Source organism: Apaloderma vittatum, unplaced genomic scaffold (genome assembly GCF_000703405.1).
Source record: "Apaloderma vittatum isolate BGI_N311 unplaced genomic scaffold, ASM70340v1 scaffold25784, whole genome shotgun sequence".
Taxonomy (NCBI): Eukaryota; Metazoa; Chordata; class Aves; order Trogoniformes; family Trogonidae; genus Apaloderma; species Apaloderma vittatum.
Window position 1 is genome coordinate 12930 of NW_009712498.1, and position 18990 is coordinate 31919.

General features: G+C 44.7%; 1 protein-coding gene across 1 annotated transcript; it reads right to left on the reverse strand.

Annotated features, from left to right (window-relative positions):
- Window positions 1-109: 109 nt before the first annotated feature.
- Window positions 110-18420, reverse strand: LCMT1 (leucine carboxyl methyltransferase 1; the record flags this gene model as incomplete). Its single annotated transcript, XM_009868018.1, has 10 exons — window positions 110-132; window positions 1961-2058; window positions 4048-4139; window positions 4573-4674; window positions 5446-5566; window positions 7459-7561; window positions 15097-15158; window positions 15813-15889; window positions 17562-17683; window positions 18299-18420. Coding segments are annotated over 10 exons (922 nt in total), but the record flags the coding sequence as incomplete, so codon positions are not given.
- Between the last annotated feature and the right edge of the window lie 570 nt (window positions 18421-18990).

The window sequence follows — 18990 nt, forward strand, 5'->3', positions numbered from 1 at the left end:
CTCGCACGGCCGCGCAGACGGGAGTTGGCACATGCAGAGTCCCATCGCACCCGGGATCTCGCCTCGAGCAGGAGGCTTCTGGGCCCACGGCTTCCCTCCAGCCCACACATCAGAACGTGATGTTTGCAAGGCCTGGTTGGGGGGAAAAAAGGAAAAAAAAAAGGAGGATGGAGTGGGGAGAGAAACAAGTGTTTATTCACATACCACCTGTACTTCACTGCTATTAGGACAGTTAGACATGGAAAGAAGGATGCTTTGAGAATTTTTATATATTTTAAAAAAACCCCTTAAATGTAAAGGATTTGGTGGGAGGAAAGGAAACTAGGAAACTGGTTGATCTGTACTTTTTGAACCCTTTTTTCACTGCGATGCAGTAATTAATTTCAGTGAGCCAATCTGAAGGAGGACTGAAGTTATTCATAGCAGAAGTAACAACACAGAGGCTGCTGCTGGACCTAAGGGGCTGCTCATGAAATTAAAAAGAGAAAGTTGGGGAAAGTATCATTAATGAGGGCAGTAAATTCACACTGGATGAAGAAAAATTGCATTAGATTAAGGCATATCCATGCATTAGACATTCGATTATCTCCTTTGAAATTTGTCTTTTTTGACTTTGAAGACATGCTGCATCACTTAACCTCGGTACCCAAAACCATCCTAAATACTTCTTTAATCGTGGCAAAGAATAACGCTAGAGATCCCAGGAATACTGGCTGCCACAAAAAGGGGAACTTTTGAGCCTTAGCTCCTCTACAAATAAGTTTCATATAAAGGTCATCACTTTTTATCCATAAGAAATCAAATGGGAAATGTGCAGGTAGAGATAAACTCCATCTGCAAGAGTTGTCTTTCTAATTTGGACACATAACGGCTGTAGACAACCGTCCTTCAGCCGAATCACAATCCTTTCACTTCTTAAGCAACAGCAACATCCATAATCCTACACAAGGCATAAATCAAGTCTCTCTGCTTCAAGGAAATTCCAGTCGAGGAGAGACAGAATTTTCAAAACAAAAAGAACACATAAAAGAATTAACTTCAGAGGGAATTTTCTCCCCCAGGAGAAAGTAGCATGGAAATGTTAGGTCTCAGATGGATGTAAATGGGGACAGCAGAGAAGAAGACTGGGCTAAGTAATACAAATTTATTTTTATGTTGTCAGGATACTGTGATTTCATATACTGTGTGCCCATATGGCACTTTACACGCATAGGATTTGTAAACCTTTCAATTAGCACCGATAGTATAAAACAGGCAGCTATTTAAAGTAACCCACACGGCATCTCTCGGTGCAAAAATTCTAACTCCCTTGTACCGCACAGGTGTTCTGTCGGACAGCTCAGATGCCTGTAGGGACTGTGGCTCGTATCAGGAGCAGTGTGGCCAGCAGGAGCAGGGACGTGATTCTGCACCGGTGCGCGGCACTGGGGAGGCCTCCCCTCGAGCCCCGTGTGCCGGGATGGGCCCTGACTGCAAAAAAGGCAGTGAGGGGCTGGAGCGGCTCCAGAGGAGAGCAACGAGGCTGGGGAAGGGCCTGGAGGGAAAGTCCTGTGAGGAGAGGCTGAGGGTGCTCAGGCACTGGGATGCTCTGCCCAGGGCAGGGGGGAGTCACCATCCCCTGGCGGGGTTTAAGGAGAGGCTGGATGTGGCACTTGGTGCCTGCTCTGGCCCATGTGGGGGTTTTGGGACATGGGCTGGGCTTGCTGAGCTCAGAGGGCTTTGCCAGCCTCAACAGTTCTGTGATTCTGTGACCCTCGAAAGCCCGTGGAGAAACGGTCATGAGACACCAGCTGGGAGGTGTTCACAGAGAAGCAGACCCCACTCCTGTGACAGGGTATTATTTCCAATATTTATTTCCAGGCTTCCCACATTGGGATGGAAATAAATACAGGAAATCCCGATGTGGGAAGACTGGAAATAAATACTGGAGGTCACCTCCCAGGTGTTGGAGAACATTTACCCAGATTACTGCTGTCTTTCGAAGCCCAGCAGATGCAGTAGTGCTGCATGAGTTGCTCAAACAGTTCCTTTTCGTCTAGGAATTCAAGTCCTTCTATTCTGTGGAAATAAAATAAAAAAGTCATTTACGCTAGAGTCTCGGTATGGTTTTTTCTTCAGCTCCACAGGAGCAAAACATCGGGCCAATAAGGCAGTTACCTTTCTAGGAAACGAATGCAGGTATTTGTCCCTAATGAAGACACCGTCCCGCCTCCCAGCCTCTGCTGTCAATGCACAGAACAAGTGACCCACAAGATACGTTCAACTTCTCATCCCCCGAATTTCGCATTACGTGACTCATCTGTGCAACGTCTCACAATTACCAGTATTTCTCTTCTGACCCTTTTTTACTGCATGTATGTGGTCTTGCTGGATTTAAGCAGACACAACGGCACAGCCTAACGGAAGGAGATTTATCCTTACCAAAGGATTACTGCGAACGGTTGCAGATACCACACAATCACAACAGGTCCCTATTATGTCTTGGAAGAGTGATGGGTCCATCAGTGCAGCTTCTAACAACTCTCCCACATGAGCTCATGACGAAGCACAAACCAAATGGCACAGATCTGATCGGAGGATTTTTTTTCCCCTAAAACGGTTCGTCCCTAGGATTCTTCAAGTAAGATCTTGGAACGTCTTCCACCAACCAAATGGGAGAACTTCTCCCAAGCTGTGCTCCCTTTAAAAAGTTTAACCTGGCACATTCTTCTCTCTCGCTCTAGATTACTTGAATATCAGAGTGTTTATTTTCCATGCTAAATATTTGGAAAGGCGGCTACTGAGGATCAAAAGAGGCAGAGGGGCAAAAGTCCCTAAACACACTCACAGATGTGTGAGTGCTGCAGAAAACACTTTTGTAAAGATTTTTATAAGTAGAAAGCATTATTTGCCTCATTAATACCAAAGGACAGAGTTTACATAACCTATTTCTTGGCATTTGGAACAAGCGGAAGGAGCTGAACAGATCTAAGGTAGTCAAAAATGCTGCAAAAAAAGTACAAGCTATGTCTCTCCACAAGTGCCATATGGTGCAATCACACAGTCATCGTTCCCATTTAAAGGGCCTGTGTTTTTCAGTCTCACCTGTTCAGTTCCACGTTTAAGAAATCCCCATATGTGAATACTTACTTTGACGAAGGTAACTTGTCCAGCTAATTCAAACTCTAGTTAATGAGTGACTCACAGCAATTCACACTTCATATCACATACTGAGGAAGTAACTCTTTAAAAAGTGTCCCCCTTTTTGGCTCTTCTTACATCCAACAAATTTAACAAAAATGCATGCAGATCACCGACTTACAGAGCGGCCTTTAGTGACACCCTCTCTGCCTGCAGCCCCAGCAGCCTAGCTCCTGAAGATGCCACGACTGGAAGACGCATCCATCCATCGAGAGACCGTCCCACCGCGCTGCTGGGCACACTTCTCCTCTCCCTCCCTCCTTGTCTGCACAGCACGGTATGTCACAGCACTACAGTACTGCCCTGCCTCGGCTCACTACCTGAATACGCTGCCAAGGAAGAAGGGGGGGAAGATGAGAACTAGCTATTTTCCACCTACTAGTAGTAAAATAAAATAAATAATCAGACTGATATGTAATCTTCCCTAGGCCTGCAAGACTGAAGCAAATACTGGGATGTCACCTCCCATAGGGACATAAAATTGGCCGCCTGTTCTGAGGGTATTTTGGGACTCCACCTATCTAGTGTTGTGGAGGCTGGATGTTCGCAAGAAACAACTCGGGTGCTGTAAAAACTCAACACAGCATTTCTGTAGCATCTTCTCTGCAAATTTCTGTCATGAGATGCTGTACATCACACCCGAATAAAACACCACCACTGCCAGCCTACTCCTGGAAGCAAGAGCCTTCTGGATCATTAATGTTGCTCCAGGCGTTATCCTTAAAGCTCTGCAGAGCTTCAGGCCCAGACACGTTCTGTCCACCTGGCTAGCGTGATCAAGGGATCCCGTATGACATATTGACATGAACTACCTTGAAAATGGCATCTGAAGACGACTTTTGGCCGCAAGCAAGCTATCAGTAATACCTTTTGACATCAGCCTGTGGCAAAAAGCTGTACACTTTCATCATATCAATGGCACGTGCCGTCTCCCAGCCGTTTAACAGCAATCGTTCCCTCTGTAAAATAAACAAGCAGCGCAAGTTTTCAGGGGACTCAAGGAAAAATTCCAGAGAACAGTTCTTCCTACCTAATGATTTTCTAGACCATCTGCTTGACCTGTTCTTTGAAGAGCTCTTACACTCTTTTCTAAACATTTGCTGCTGCTAACCTCTGCGCAGAGAGGACAGCGGGCGAGGCAGAGCTGCGTTCTGATCTACTGCGGGTTTTGTACAACTACCTGAAGTGAGAGATACTGAGCAACCAGGGCACTGCTAACGGGGAACCGCTGCAACACCAACAGGAAAAGGTTTCAGCAGGTAGAGCTGCCCCGCTCACCCCCGAACCTGCTTGGGTCACTGCTCGGGTCACTGCTCTGGGCCTTACGGTGCACACACAGAGGCATTAAGTTGGTTTAACAAGGAACAGAGCCAGAGCTCTGGGCCCCTTTACCTGAGAGTCCAAGGACCTGCAGACTTCCACTCCGGCCAGGTTACACTGTCGTCTCTGCAAGTTCTCAATCATGATCTGCCCGAACCGGTCCGTCATATTCACCTCAGGTAGAGAATGAGACAAAAGTGTTCCCCCTTTCGAAAAGAACGTAATCGCAGTGAAAAGCAGCAACATGGTTCTCCTGAAGCGTCTATGCCATAAACCAGCCAGGATAACACTACAGTAAGTTTCACAGTTTTACGCCAGGTCTCATTTCCCACTGCCACAATCTCCTCGGCCACCTCAGGTTTACAAGTCGAGGGCCAGTTTAACGGTGACAATGGTACCGCCTCTAAGGACTGGGTGCTGAAAAGTGACTCTGCTCTGAGATGTCGGAAGCTCGGTTCAGCTCTCTAGCAGGGATTTACAGCTCGGAAGATCCCGTTACTAATTCCTGGAGCCACTCAGTTCCCCTGCGGCAGCATTTTACCTCCTCACAGAGAAGCTGAGTTCATGCTGATGTGATTTTCACTCCACTTTGTCAAAGAACACAGAGAGGTAATTATGTAAAGCTATACACTCGTACCCAACACTTGGCGTTGGTTCCTTTTCCTCTGGCTTGTCTAAATCAATATTCTATAGATTTTGCCACACATAGATTAAGTCACAGCCATTTAGCTTCAATATAAAGTAAATTGTCCAGAATTTGTCTTTCACAATAGCTGTATATTCATTACAACATGCTAACAGATCTACAAGATAAAGCACATTACTAAAGAAATCCAGCAGAAACTGCTGTCTATACAAAAGGACACGGCTCAGTCTTATTTTACAAGCAGAACTCCAAATTTTATGACAATAACGCAGGTCTAAAAATGTGATTTTTGTTTTTACCTGCTCATAATTTATAAACATCACCACTGGAAAAGTGCTTGCTGCCCACTTTAGAAGATCTGCAGATTGCTGTGGCGTCATGTAAACCAGCACACACTCCGCTACCAGAAGCGTCGGCAAACTTTAAAACAAAAAAGAACACAAAACTCAAGAGAACTATTTCCAGCAACAGAACAAGAAAAATCTATAAAGAATTATTTAGTAAGCAAGTCACTTCATGGCCTTCAATTTTCTTGAAAGAGCTACCCTTTTTACGAACTAGACATTTTAGGCTGAAGGAAACCACTTCATCCAGTTGACTAGAACTGGGTTTTCTGGCAGTCGACGAATTAACCACAGAGGACTCCCATGGTTACAAAACAGAGACATTAGGAAACAGCCTCCCCGGAGCCACACCATGAGCACAGAACAACGTGTGTTCCGCAAATCTTCTCTGAACTGTGACAGCACAAATACGTATTAAAATTAATTTCGCAGAAGAGTTGTACCCTTGTCACATGATCCACGCTCTTTTAAGGATCAGTAGAATTAGCAATAAAATGCAATTTGAAAAAAAAATATGGTTTCCCTTCTAAAAAAAAAAGTTCTAAGAAGAATTTTAGTTAGACAAATTTGTTCAGTATCTGTAAAACAAACTTCACATCATTATCTAACAAAATCTATAGCTTGCACATTGCCTCTTCCCCCTCCATCCACAAAAAACCACCCAAAATAGACATCTACACAAGTAATTTTCCTCAGAATCACAGAGTTTTCTTTTAATTGGTAGAATGAACAGCAAAAAGAAAAGTCACTAGAAGCAGGCGAAATTCCACGAGGTGCGGCAATGTAGGCAAGCAAGGGAAGATTTCAGAAGATGGAAGTGTAAAGATTTAAATGGCAATTTGATGCATTCTGCTTACCCATATGCTCTCTCCCACCCAGCCAGATAGCCGCTATAAATACATCTCATATTTGAAAGGTATGTCCATCATCCACTCTAAAAACTTAAATCCTGCCCCCTCCAGAAGCTTAGTGCGTGAACAATAAAATCCCAGAAATTCACTTCTGGAGTTAAGTTCTCCGAGGACCCCGTGGCAATCACGGTACCAAAAGGTCTAGGGAACAACGAGGGGGTTAAGTGGAGGCAATAGGAAAGAGTTACAAAGTCTGAAACAATTTAACATTGATATAACTCAAGCTAAGCTCCCAGAAATCCTGACTTGCACTCCTTGGGGGTGGAAGATGTTCACCACTCTGGGCGCTGCCCATCAGTCAGCGTTAAAACTAAGTTCGACTGAACCAACTCCTAAAAACCCCTCAAAAAAGCAATTTATAATGACATCTTGATACATCTCTCATTCAGAGGTTCCCCTTGAATGCCATGATTTATTAACTAAATTTCAAGCGAATTCAAGCGAGGGCTAACTCTTCCAGAAATCTCCAACAGGTTTCAATACACGAAGTATAAAAAAAAACTTTATGAGCTCTGAGGAAGAAAATGGCTGCGGGAACTCACCAGCCCCAGGGCAAGGGACGGGGAAAGCGAGAAGGAATCGCAGCTGCCTGCCCTGCAACTGGAGCTGCGGCTTGTGCAGAAGGATCACAGACCCCAAAGCGAACCGACCCCCAGAAACACTCACAGAAAGCAACGCTTCACCCCCTGCCCCCCTCGCCGCGTTTTAAGAACAAGAAGCAAATAGTTCTGTAAGGTCTGATCTCCTCAGGAGGGAGGAAACCGCAGTTTTGGGGATCACACCACGCAAGGAATGACCTTGCTTCAGATTCGGAACTCCCAAGTGTTGCGGGCAAGGGCAGCCGGCTTGGCTGGGGGAAGCCACGTGAGGTGTCTGAACAATTCCTTCTGCTCCAAGGGCGCAGGGAAAGGTAACCATGGAAATGGCACACGGAGCACCGGGGGCACAGACGGGGTGCCCGAGCCTCACTTTACTCTCGCCAGTATGCTCCCACAAACCCTCATAAAAAAAACCCCACAACTGATTTTAAAAACAAAAGCAATTAAAAAAATCTTACTGTATATCCAGGTTATGTTTCTTTAGCTTTTCCTCCAGATCTGACGAGAAACGGAGATCCGCTCCCACTATGGCGTAGCGAGTGGAGTCTAGGCTGTGAGAATCTGCGAGTTTAAGATTTTGAGAGACTAACGGTTATAAGTGAGAGGGATGCTGAAATGACAAAAAACCCCCAAACACACAGGAACATACGAATGTGAAGTCAAAGTTTGGTGTGTTATACCTCACAACTCACAGCACGCTCTGTCAAAAGAACATTAATTTCCCTTCTACCTGCCGGTGTGGTTTACATGAACACCAGGCTCTGCATCAAGCCGGCTCTGGCTCTGCAGCCACCCGAACGCAGAGAGGTTATCCCACCGTTACCATGGTTTCAAGGAATGCAGAGAGAAGAAAAATGTGAAGACTAAAGGCAAGCTTTTTTGTTTCATTTGTAGGCTTTTCAGATGACCCAAAGTACGCACATAAAGAACTACATTTGAAGAAAGTACATAAATTCCTGAGAAACTAAGCTAAGAGCAACAATTTTCCAACCATTGACAACAGATAAAGCTATATAAATTAAGAAAGCAGATAGCTATAATATATATTGTAAATGTATAATATTTATGGGTATTACACACAGATTAGGGGGCCAAAACAAGTTCTCTTTTAGCCTTTTCGTATGACACAGCAACAGCACCGACGTGCAGAAAAACAAACATTCACCCTGGGATACGACAGGCAGCGAGCTCCTGTAAACGCTTGTCAGAAAGGAGGAACTAATCCTGATGGCACTCGGCCACACCAGCAAAACTGTGAGGAAGCCAGCAGGAGCACCTTGCTATCAAATAATTCTGACAACCACGTAAAATCAATTCAACTGGGTGAGCTCGGGCCCCACAGAAAGCGTTTTACAAGTGCAGCGTCCAACCCACTGAAAGATGTCGAGTTCTGCGGGAATACGTGGAGTCGCTCCTTCACCCTCGAGCTTTACTGGGGTGAAGTGGTCAGGGCAGAAGAGCGCACAGTTCTCCCCTCGTGCCCTACGCCTGTGACACAGCAGTAAAATAAATAAGCTCAGCAGTGAAAAAAAAGGAGCCAGACACCCAGAGCTTGGGGAGGAGAGAAAGAGCAGCCATCCTGAGACAGGAGGGACACGGTTTTCCATTTCAGGAGAGGAAAAAAAAAGAAGGAATTGGGGTGGGAAGGCAATTTATTAAATTGAGCAGTGCTTCAAACATTCTGGAAGATGTATCTCCCTTTAGTTTCCAGCTCACCAGCTGTTTGAAAATGGCACTAGCAAGTGGCAATAGCTGTCTTTCCAGCAATGTTCCTGAGCAGATACAGAAACCAGAACAGTTCATGCAGAGAGTTACAGGGGGAAAAAAAGAAGAAAAAAAAAGTTGTGTGGCAAATGATTCAACATTTTGAGTCAAGGCTTTTTTCCATGTGCATGTTCTGTAATAGCTTTACTACTTCCCACACCCTTCTATTTAAGTTATTATATCAAGGCCATGATAATGGCATCCAAAAAAGCCACATAAAAAACCCTCACCACTCACAGGAAAGCATTTATACAGTGATGGGTTTGCTGACCGGAGATAGAGCACAGCGAGCATCAGTCACCACAATTAGTATGAAATTAATGCAATCTTCTCATCTTGCTTCATCGACTTGGACGTACCAGTACATTAATTATAACCAGAAATAAACCATGAAAATCTTTAGTGATCCAGAAACAGAAGTAGTACAGACACTTCAGAGGTGGAAGCAAATGTCTCTTGCTCACACCACGTTGAACTGAGCGCTTTTATCCCCGAAGAACAGGAAAAGGGCAAAAACCTCTCAAACTTTCCATTTGAAAACTTTGTCCTTCAAAAGAGTCCAAATTTCAGCAACTGGAATTACGAACGGCATTTGTCACCCACCTGAGGGGATGGCCCAGGGAAGGAATCCGAGTGATCCTCGGGGCTGAGCTGGGGAGCCCAGCACAGGGTGGGGTTGGGAGACAGAGGTTATGGACACATAGAAATAAAACCCTACAGCCACACCCTGGTTATTCTAAGTTAAGTAAAAAAAAAAAGCAAAACCCCCACCAAACTAGAAGAGGTTCCTCTGAGGGCAATTTGCTTCAATGGGAATATTCTGTAAAACTTAAAGCCAAGTATAGTTAATGCTTTAATACAGGACTCCTTACAGCAGAAAATTTGAAAAGGCCAAGCAAGCTGACGAGGAATGGATTGTCCTCCTCTCTTCAAAAGTCTTTCCTCCCACTGCAATCGCTTTACTTCCACTTCCAGTACCCAGCCTGCCTGCTTCTCCTCCTTGGGTCCATTCAAACAGAATGTACTTGTTCCTCCACACATTTTCCTGCCAACTTCCCGCGACTCTCCATTGACGGTTGTTGGCAAACACAACCACGGATAGTACCGAGGCAGCGCTGCACACGCCGCGTACGCAAGCTGATACAATTGCTGAAAACTGTGCATTTTAAAACGCATCCGAAAGCGCCTCGCTAAATACCTCCATAATCCATATATTTCAACATTTATGATCAGTACTTTTATCGTGAGAGAAATCTTAGGGAAAAGGATGAAATTTACATCAGCCAATTTTAACCCGCAAGAAGAGAGGTTAAAGGGGGGGTAGAAAAAAAAAAGGCAAGAGGTGAGAGTTTAAGCTAAGTTTCCTCCAAATTTCCTTGTACGATTTTCTGCCAGCTTCCACATGGCATTAAAAATTCCTTTTGCACATAAGCCAAAGGGATGAAGAGATCATACTTAACCAGGCAAATGACCTCAGGATTTAACAATCGGACCGAGAGCCGCTCCATCACCACACGCTCACACAGCCCACGCTCGCTCACGGCAAGGCAGCGGCAGCTGCCAAAAGCTGAAGTACAGTCATGAACGCCCAGAAAACACCGTGCTGCTGGTTCGTGGTCTGGCACCAGTTTTGACCTGTTGCAGAGTCTGATGCTCTTAAGTATGAAAATGTGCAAAGACGCTGCTACCCTGACTGAGCGGCGTTTGCCCAAGTGTATTTTACAATACCTGCCTATCTAGGCAGAAAAATAAAAAGCCCGTTTCAGCTTGGTAGCACAGTGCTCTCAATTGATTTCCTCTTAAGAACAAGGAGTTTCTTTTAACTGACGCAATTTTTTTTTGGCATTAGAAAACCCCACCTGTTTTTTTCCCTCCTGTAACCTTGCTCTCCTGAAGGCGTCTGCCACAGCGACCGCCCCGCAGACGAGAGCCCAGCTCGCTCCGTGAGATCTCTGCCGCTGCCAGGGGTGCTGCTGCCTTCTCTCTTGGCCAGCCTGGAGACCCCCACCCAGACCGCACCAACACCCAGCTCAGGGGCACTTCTCAAGCAAACGGGGCTGCCTCGTTGTGACTCAAGCCAACCGCCCCAATGCTGGCTCAGACAGCAACATTTGCTGGCTTAACCCATCGAAAATCCCACATTCCAAGCACTAATTCCTGCCCAAGCACCACTACTTCGTGTTGGTTTTCAGCAAAGCTATTTGGTCATGATGTTTTCTAGAGCACGGAGCCACCTCATGTTCTATTTGTGATGCTCGCACTCGGCACATTTGGTTACATACAAAGTTTCTCTCTTGTACTTGTCTGAAAGGAAGGTTTCAGAAATACCAGATTCGGTTTTCATTCGCAATGTGACCCAGAAACATCTGGCCCAGCCCATCAACCCAAGGCCGACTCTCTCAGCCTGGCTGCACACTCCTAACGCGACAGAGAATGCTTTGCTCCGACCTTGTCACTCATACGTGGATTTTCTATGACTTTCGGCACAGAAATAACAATAGGAGCGGTCACCATTGCAGTAACTGAATAGCAGCAGGAGCTGCCTTTTGACCTCACTGCAATAAAACCTGCCCTCACAGAAACATGCTACCAGCAAGGCAACGCTCTGGTTCCCAGCAGCCCTCAGGCACTCACCCGCCACCTGAACCCGGCTGCTGCAGCGGCGTTACGGCCTCCCAGGCACACGAAGCGCAGTGTTCCCTCTGCTACAAGAAGCCAGAGTTTCTTTTTGTTTTTTTTTACTCAGTGAAACAATTTCCTGGAGGTTTTCCAAGAGACAGCACGCAGGGTGCTATTGACTCCAACTGATTTCATTAGGATTTTCAATCTAAGGTATCCCCGGCAGCTTTACCAACAACCAGCCCATACAACCTACTCCGCAGGCACGATACAGCATCGGTCTCGCTCAGGTTAACTACAGCATCAGAAGAGGGTACATGTCAAAACACAATTTACTTCGTTTTGCAAGCAACGGCATCATCCCCAACACAAGGTAGGCAGTCACCGAGGCAACGCCACCTCTGACACCCGCGTTGGGTCACAAGCGAGTTTGGAAAGGTAGGAAAAATGTTAAAAACACCGGCTCCCAGGCTGGATAGAAACAGAAAGCGTCCAAGTGGCACTGAAAGGTGATAGTTCACTGAAGCGTAGTTTGCACTTGCAAGGTAGCAACAGTGGAGTAATCCCCAACCCTGGCGGCTGCATCGTAAAGCCGAGCGTGCCGCTGAATTCTGCAAACAATTCAGCCTGATACTGCCCCAGCGATGTCAAATCACTGCACGAATTACTGCTTCCCCTGGAGATCTAACACTCCCCAGGAAATGACAAAACTGCTCAGTGACAAGTGTCATCTTGCTGCATTCGAGGGCAGAGGCCACAAATATCTGTACAAGCCACGCTGTCATTGCTTCGTCTCAATGGCAAGGGGAACGCGGATGACAGAATCAGAGAATCGTTGCCCCGAAGCTGGTAAAGCTGTCTGTCAGCACTAGGTTCATGAAATTAAAACATTCAGTGTGAGAAGAAAAGCAGTAAAGCCAACAAGAGTCACGACAATCGATATTTCAACAATTCCAAAAACAAATTCCAAAGCATCTAAACGAATTATTCCTGGGATACGTGAGACAGCACTGCGGAACCGACTGAGAGGGGAGCAGGGAAAGGGCAGGACAACCTCCCTCGCCAAGATTCCAGACACTGAGATCGGCAAGACATCACCTGCCAAGGGAGAAGCCAAAAAGAGGGCAAACATGTACTACCAGCACTGGCGTCTTTGTGGTTTTCCATCTTTTTTTTTCCTAAGAATCCTAAAATTTGACCTGGATTTCTGGATCACTACGGAGCCAAAGTTTTCATCTCTCTATTGATTCTACTACCCAGCTCTTGTACGCAGGCAGCACCACTCAGCCAGCAGCCCATCATTTATATGTGAGGCACAAATTATTTTTCCCACCCATGTGCATCACTTTATTATTAGTCCACATTGAATTTATCACCAAGTCACTAATTTCACAAGATTCTTCTCCAGCTCTTCACCACCCTGAAGAGTTTGGACTTGCCAACAAGCTGCCACTTACGATCATTCTATTTCCCAATCCTTTCTTAGTGTTGAACAACAACATATCCTTAAACACAGATCTCCATCTCCCACCATAATGAAAATTAAGAACATATGCCTACCCTCCATCCCCAGCTCTTTATCCATATGAGAACCATTCCTTCCTCCCACAACAACCATGCAACTTCTTTGGCACCTTTTGGTAAGGGACACTGTCAAATCACATTTTTTTTTCGATTCAAGCACTATATTAATTGGATGTCCTTTTCCAACATATCTGTTGACTCCTACAGAGAACTCCAATAGTTTTGTGAGGCGTAATTTACTTTCACAAAAGCCATGCTGGCTCTTCCTCAACACATTATATTATTCCTGTGTTCTACCGAGTCAATCTCTTAGAGCTGCTGCTATCTTGTCCAGCGGAGACATCAGCCCTACTGGCCTGTCGTTCCCTGGATTTCTCCTGGAGCCCCTTTGAGTCACAGGCACCACCTTCCAGTTCTCAGGTACTAAGTTTTAAAAGGAGAGGGTATACACCAGCTGGTGGCCGAGTGAATTCACTGTCAAGCTCCTTTAGATCTGTAAGAAATGCCTTTTCATCTGTATGACTTGTCTGTTTACTGGGGCACTTCCACACGAAGCAGTGCCACTAACTCCTTAAATGAGAGCTCCTACACGGATTTCACTCGAGCTGACCTGTGGCTGTCAAGCCACAGTTCACACTGGGATTCCCCAACAGAATTCCACTACCTCCAAATATCTGGACCTTACGCTACAGCCCAAAGATCGCAGTGTAGCAGAGCTTATACCAGCTTGGCTACAGTAAAAATTGCTACTCTGAAGTATTTAAACTCAGCACTGAGAAAGAACAAGAGAAACAAGCCCCTCCCGATCCATTCAGTGATACATTAATTGCTGTTGACTGCTGTGACTTGCTAATTAGTAGCTTTTGATTACAATACACCACTGCAACTTGATAACTTGGCAGTTATTTTGCTGTACTCGACATATCTACAGCTGTTCAGTAACACAGATCCTATCAAACCCTTCTGACCGACCTTGTATTAATGCCTTTTTAACAGCGCTTACGCAGCACAGCTCGCTGTACATAAGCAATCTGCTAATAAGAAGGTCTCCTAGCTGAAACACAGCCATGCTCAAGAGCTCTGTTTTCTGAGATGGGGCACCAGGCTTTCACCTTCTGAGAGCTGAACGTACAATGGAGAATTAATTCTGCCATTCAAAAGACACCTAAAAGGTTGGCAAGTTAAATCCCTTTAAAATGCAGCAATAAATTGTGCGTAACATGCACAAATTTGCACGCTCAGGTCAGCGTGTGGCAGTACTCGGGCACAAGTTAAAGCACTAAAAGAGCCTTGGGGTGAAGCACCTACACCGTGCCAGTGGCAGCACGAGCACAGCTCCTCACTCTCAGTGCTCCCCATCAGGCTTTCGAGGACTTCTCCAAGCCCTCCAGGATCCTTAGCTAGAATTGTGCTTATTAAAAGCACCCATACCTGTGATTGTATCCAGGAACAGAAAATCCTGCTAGCTCCAGTTTGGGGTCACATCTACCAGCATGAATTAGTTGGCATTGTAGATGCAGATAATTACTCCTTCTCCTAAAGGGTCCAAAGCAGCTACGACAGGATCTGCTGTTTGGGCATTGAAAACATTACTCAACGGAACTCAGCTTTTTTTGCTTCCACAAGCAAGGAGGTTTTGTGAATTACAGTCCTGACACAAAGATAATGAGGCTATAAGCCAAGACAGTACAACCACAGGACGCCATCTGAATCTAATATCCTCTGAGTACTAATACGTAACAAATGGCCCTGGTTCCTGAGAACGGACTTTGCAGGCTGCACTTCTTCTGGGAAGACTCCGCTAAATGTAAAGCTCTTAGTGATACAGAAAGAAGAGAGAGAAAAACACTTGGGAGATATTTTAATCCAGCATACATGACTATCAGGAGCACTTTTCCTTTCCTGTGACAGAAAAGAAAATGTAACTCGAGCTACATATGAGAGAAAAAGAAAAAAACCCAATAACTTTCTGGCAGAATAAAACCACTTCAAGAGAAGACATCTCTAACACGACAGAGAACAAATGGGCAGGAGTCTGTAAGAGAAGAAAAAAGCCTCTTTTCCCTCCCAATTCTCTGTCCAAACAGCATTTCAAACATTAAAAGCCTGCCCACATAGCAGAACAAAATGATCAGAAAAGTTTTAAAAGTGCTGCAGTACATTGCTGACTTATTTTTAAGATGACTCACCTATTAGAAGAGAGTCTCCTGAATGGGATTCCATAATTGGTTTTGACAGGGGAGGTTTTGATCTGTGGGAAGAAGGAAGAAGCATCTCTGAGCAGTTAAGCTTCTTGAACAGTGTGCTTACATTTTATTTTTTTTAACATATATATATGTGTGTGTGTGTGTGTGTGTTAAACACAGCCAAGAGAATACCTCTGCCCTCTACTGGAAATAAAAACGTTTGCAAGCCAGGCTTTGCAATAATTTGCAGTTAAGCTTTATACCCAAGGGCTCTCGAGTTTTGAGGTAATCTTTCAAGAGAAATCCAGACGCTCTCTTCAATATCCTCCATAAACCTTAATGTATTTGTTCAAACAGAAAATTCACCTACAAGATCAGCTACTCTAACTTGTAAGTGTGGGAAATTATTACTGCAAAAGTAAAAGAAGACTTAATCATCTCTGATCATTGTGAGGCTTCCCCTGCCCGTTATATCTGACAGAATTAAGAATAAAGTCTGCTTTCCTGCCAAAAGCTTCCACATATCAGTTTCTCCAAGTTGGAACAGTGGCTGCACAGCACATGTATGACCTGGCTGCATTTCTAAATTTAGGATTTATTCCAAAACCTAAAGCATGAAGAGTTTCTCAGAAGAGAGATGAAATATCTGTAGCTTGCAATTCATGACATTATTCTGCATTATATTGTTTCACATTGCTAAACACAAGCATTATACTTACTTGATATTATGTATTTTTCTTGCAACTATCATTGGAAAATCCACTTCAAAATATTTTTTAGGGAGAAGATTTTCGTCCTAAGAATTGGAGTAAGACTAAAATTAGGGACATTCAAGTTTCACATGCACGTGACAAGAAGATACAACCTTAAGTCCTAAACGGTTTTGGGTCAGTTTACACCACCATTGGTATCAGTGGCATAACTCGGTGTCCCACAGCTTAAAAAACCAAAACCAAAGCACCAAAAACAGTTCAGAGACATTAGAATGTTGTCTAAGCATTACGGAAATTATTTAATGTTTTATATAATGCAGCAATCCTAGGCACTAGGTCACTGAAATGCACATTCCAGCAATGTATTAGCAGGATCTGGAAGGACAGAGCAAGAGGAAACCATCACATCTCCCATGTGCCCTCAGTATACTCTTCCAGGAAAGGAATTAGGACCGTGTTGCCCAGGTTTATGTAGAAAGTGACCACATTCCTCAGTTTGTCCCCAAACCGACAGCCAGCCGACAGCGTGCCGGTGTTCCTCTACTACGAGAAAAAGGTGAAAACCTCTCCACTTCATGTTGTCACTCTCTGACACCCTGAAAGATAAGCTGTACCAAGTTTCTCCCTATGCAGCAATCCTTTTGTGAGGGAAATGTCCTGCTAGTTCTGTCAGCCTCGGGAATTTCTGACCAGATTAAATCAGCAGTCAGAGCCCTGACGTGCTCACTTAACTGGCTCCCGTCTTCTGCACCTTAATTGTACCACACCTGCTCTTTACCAGGGGAAGGAATTGGAATTTCAGGCCCCGCTTCAGCTTCTGAAATCACCATTGCAGGAAAGTTAATAAAACTGTGCAGAGATAATTTTTCACAGGAATGCAGGTAAGAGAAAAGCTTCCTGTCTCAGCAAAATTCATTACTTTTTCCCTTCCACTGACTGAAACACAACAAATTGTGACCAAGCAAAACGTGATCAGCCTCCTTGGGCTTTCTTCCAGAAATTAAATTTACAAATGTAAAGACAAGATGACTTAGAGGTGTGTTCGTTCAGCATGACATCCGAATAATCTGAATTTTTGGGCACTACATACACACATACAAATGGGTGTATATACTTACATATATAAACTCACATTGATATAAATAATCCAGAAACATCTATGCAGAGCCTGCACAATCCTGTGCTTTGGTTCCTTACTCCTCTCCTAATCCATGACAAACAAGTGAAATCTTAAGGCTTGAGGAACACAGCAAACCGGGTTCAAGCTCTGTTGCTGAAAGTCCACTAGAGGTCAGCTTCGTGTCACGCACTTTTTGGTAAAAGTCCCTGAAAGCCGCCGCCCCTCCAGGCACTGAGGTTTAAAGGTCCCTAAACGAACTCTAAGCAAGCTGAGAAGGGAGGCTGAGCAGCCAGGGCAGCCGGCTCACAAACTTCACTCACATCTCAAAAAAAATTCCTGTCACCAAAATTAATAATAACTAAAAAAAAAAACAAGAGCACCAAACAAAACCAGGCAATTTAGACACACAATCCACCCTTTGGCCCTTCACCACACTCACTAGAACATTAATTCCTCACAACCATTCTGCTCTCTGGCACCACTCAGCCCACGTTTTGCCCGTTACCTCTCCCAGTTACTATCCTCATCTCGAATTCCTCAAGTCCTCGCCCTAACTTAGCACGGATAAACCCTCACCAAACAGCCCTTCAAACGTCCAGGCAAATGCTGAGTTCGTTGCTCCCAGCTCTCATTACCTTTAATCTCCAGAACAGGGTATCCATGCCGGCCCCAAGATTAACAATTTGACAGTTGCACTCCGTCTTCTTTAGGAAAGCTTTAATCAGATAACTGACTCCATGAACACGAGCATAATAGCCTGTTAACAACAACAACAACAAAATAGTTTTTCATTTTTAATTATTGTTTTCATATAGTGCGTGATGTTTAACACCCGTTAAGATTTTTAGGTAATTTATTTTTTAAAATGGTGTTTCTTAAGAAGAATAATGCACTCTTTTTAAGACACCTAAGGGTGGATACCTTTTTAAGACACCTAAGGATTTTTGTGGTTTTAATTACTAACATATACTGACAAAACAAGATTGCCTGGGTTCGTCAATTTTCACCTGGACTGAGCAGAACAGCTCTAGCTGGTGTCTACGCGTTTGCAGAGACCAGAGCTGACACGTCCTGCTGTCCTGGGTCAAACCAACACTTCCAATTGCTTTGTAGAGCCTCCTGCACGCTGAGACACACAGGGACGTTCCGTTCAGAATGCAGAAAGCAAATGATCAGAGTTTTGACTTAAAGAATAATATTTAAAGGATCAGACATGGTGTGGAACTATTACTGTGAAGAAAACATGTCTCCTTCTTTTGGGAACTTCCTGCACTCGATAGCAGCCACCATGTGGGGGTTCTGTCAGGTCCCCTTCGAGACCACTTAAGAACACGTTTGCTCCATCTTTGCTCAAGTTCACGTGCCAACTTGCCTCTATTGATTTCAGGTGCTTTTCTCTCTTTGGCTTGTCTCACAAAATACTGGATGTAAGGGTCGTCCCAGTAGCCAACACTTACAGCAAATCTGTGCAGCAGAGGGGGGAAAAAAAGAGAACTATGAAATAAGGTTGCCAGGATTTAGTTTGAAAGACACACAAGTCACTCTCTGACCTGGGCATGTACACGCGGACAACGTTTAAAACCCCTGTTGAATGTGCAGAACTATTTCAATTAAGAAGTTATAGATAGCCTGGTTAAGAATATTGGCTCTCGCCATACTAAGCAAGCATCTCCTCACTGGCCTCTGCACTACTTGACCAACTTCTGCAAACAAAGACCCTCATCTCAAATATTTCCTCCTTGAGGATCCAGCAATGAGAGGAATTGTCTCAAGTTCCTCGTTGTGCACACAGAAGGACATTGTCCTTCGGGACATCACTACGTGCTTGCACTTCTTCCAGAGCTTGTACGCGGCACAGACAACAGTGCTGTCCTGTTCTAACAGAACTTACCAGTTTTACAACGGATTTGGAAACGTAAACTCTCAACAAACTCGGCCACCCCCAAAAAACCTGCAAGATGTCAAATTCACACCCAAGCACAACAGGGCGACAAAACTCCTCTCCCTCCCAGCGCCCACCCTGCAGCAGAGGGGAAGGGAAGGGTTTCTGAAAAACGTGAAGAT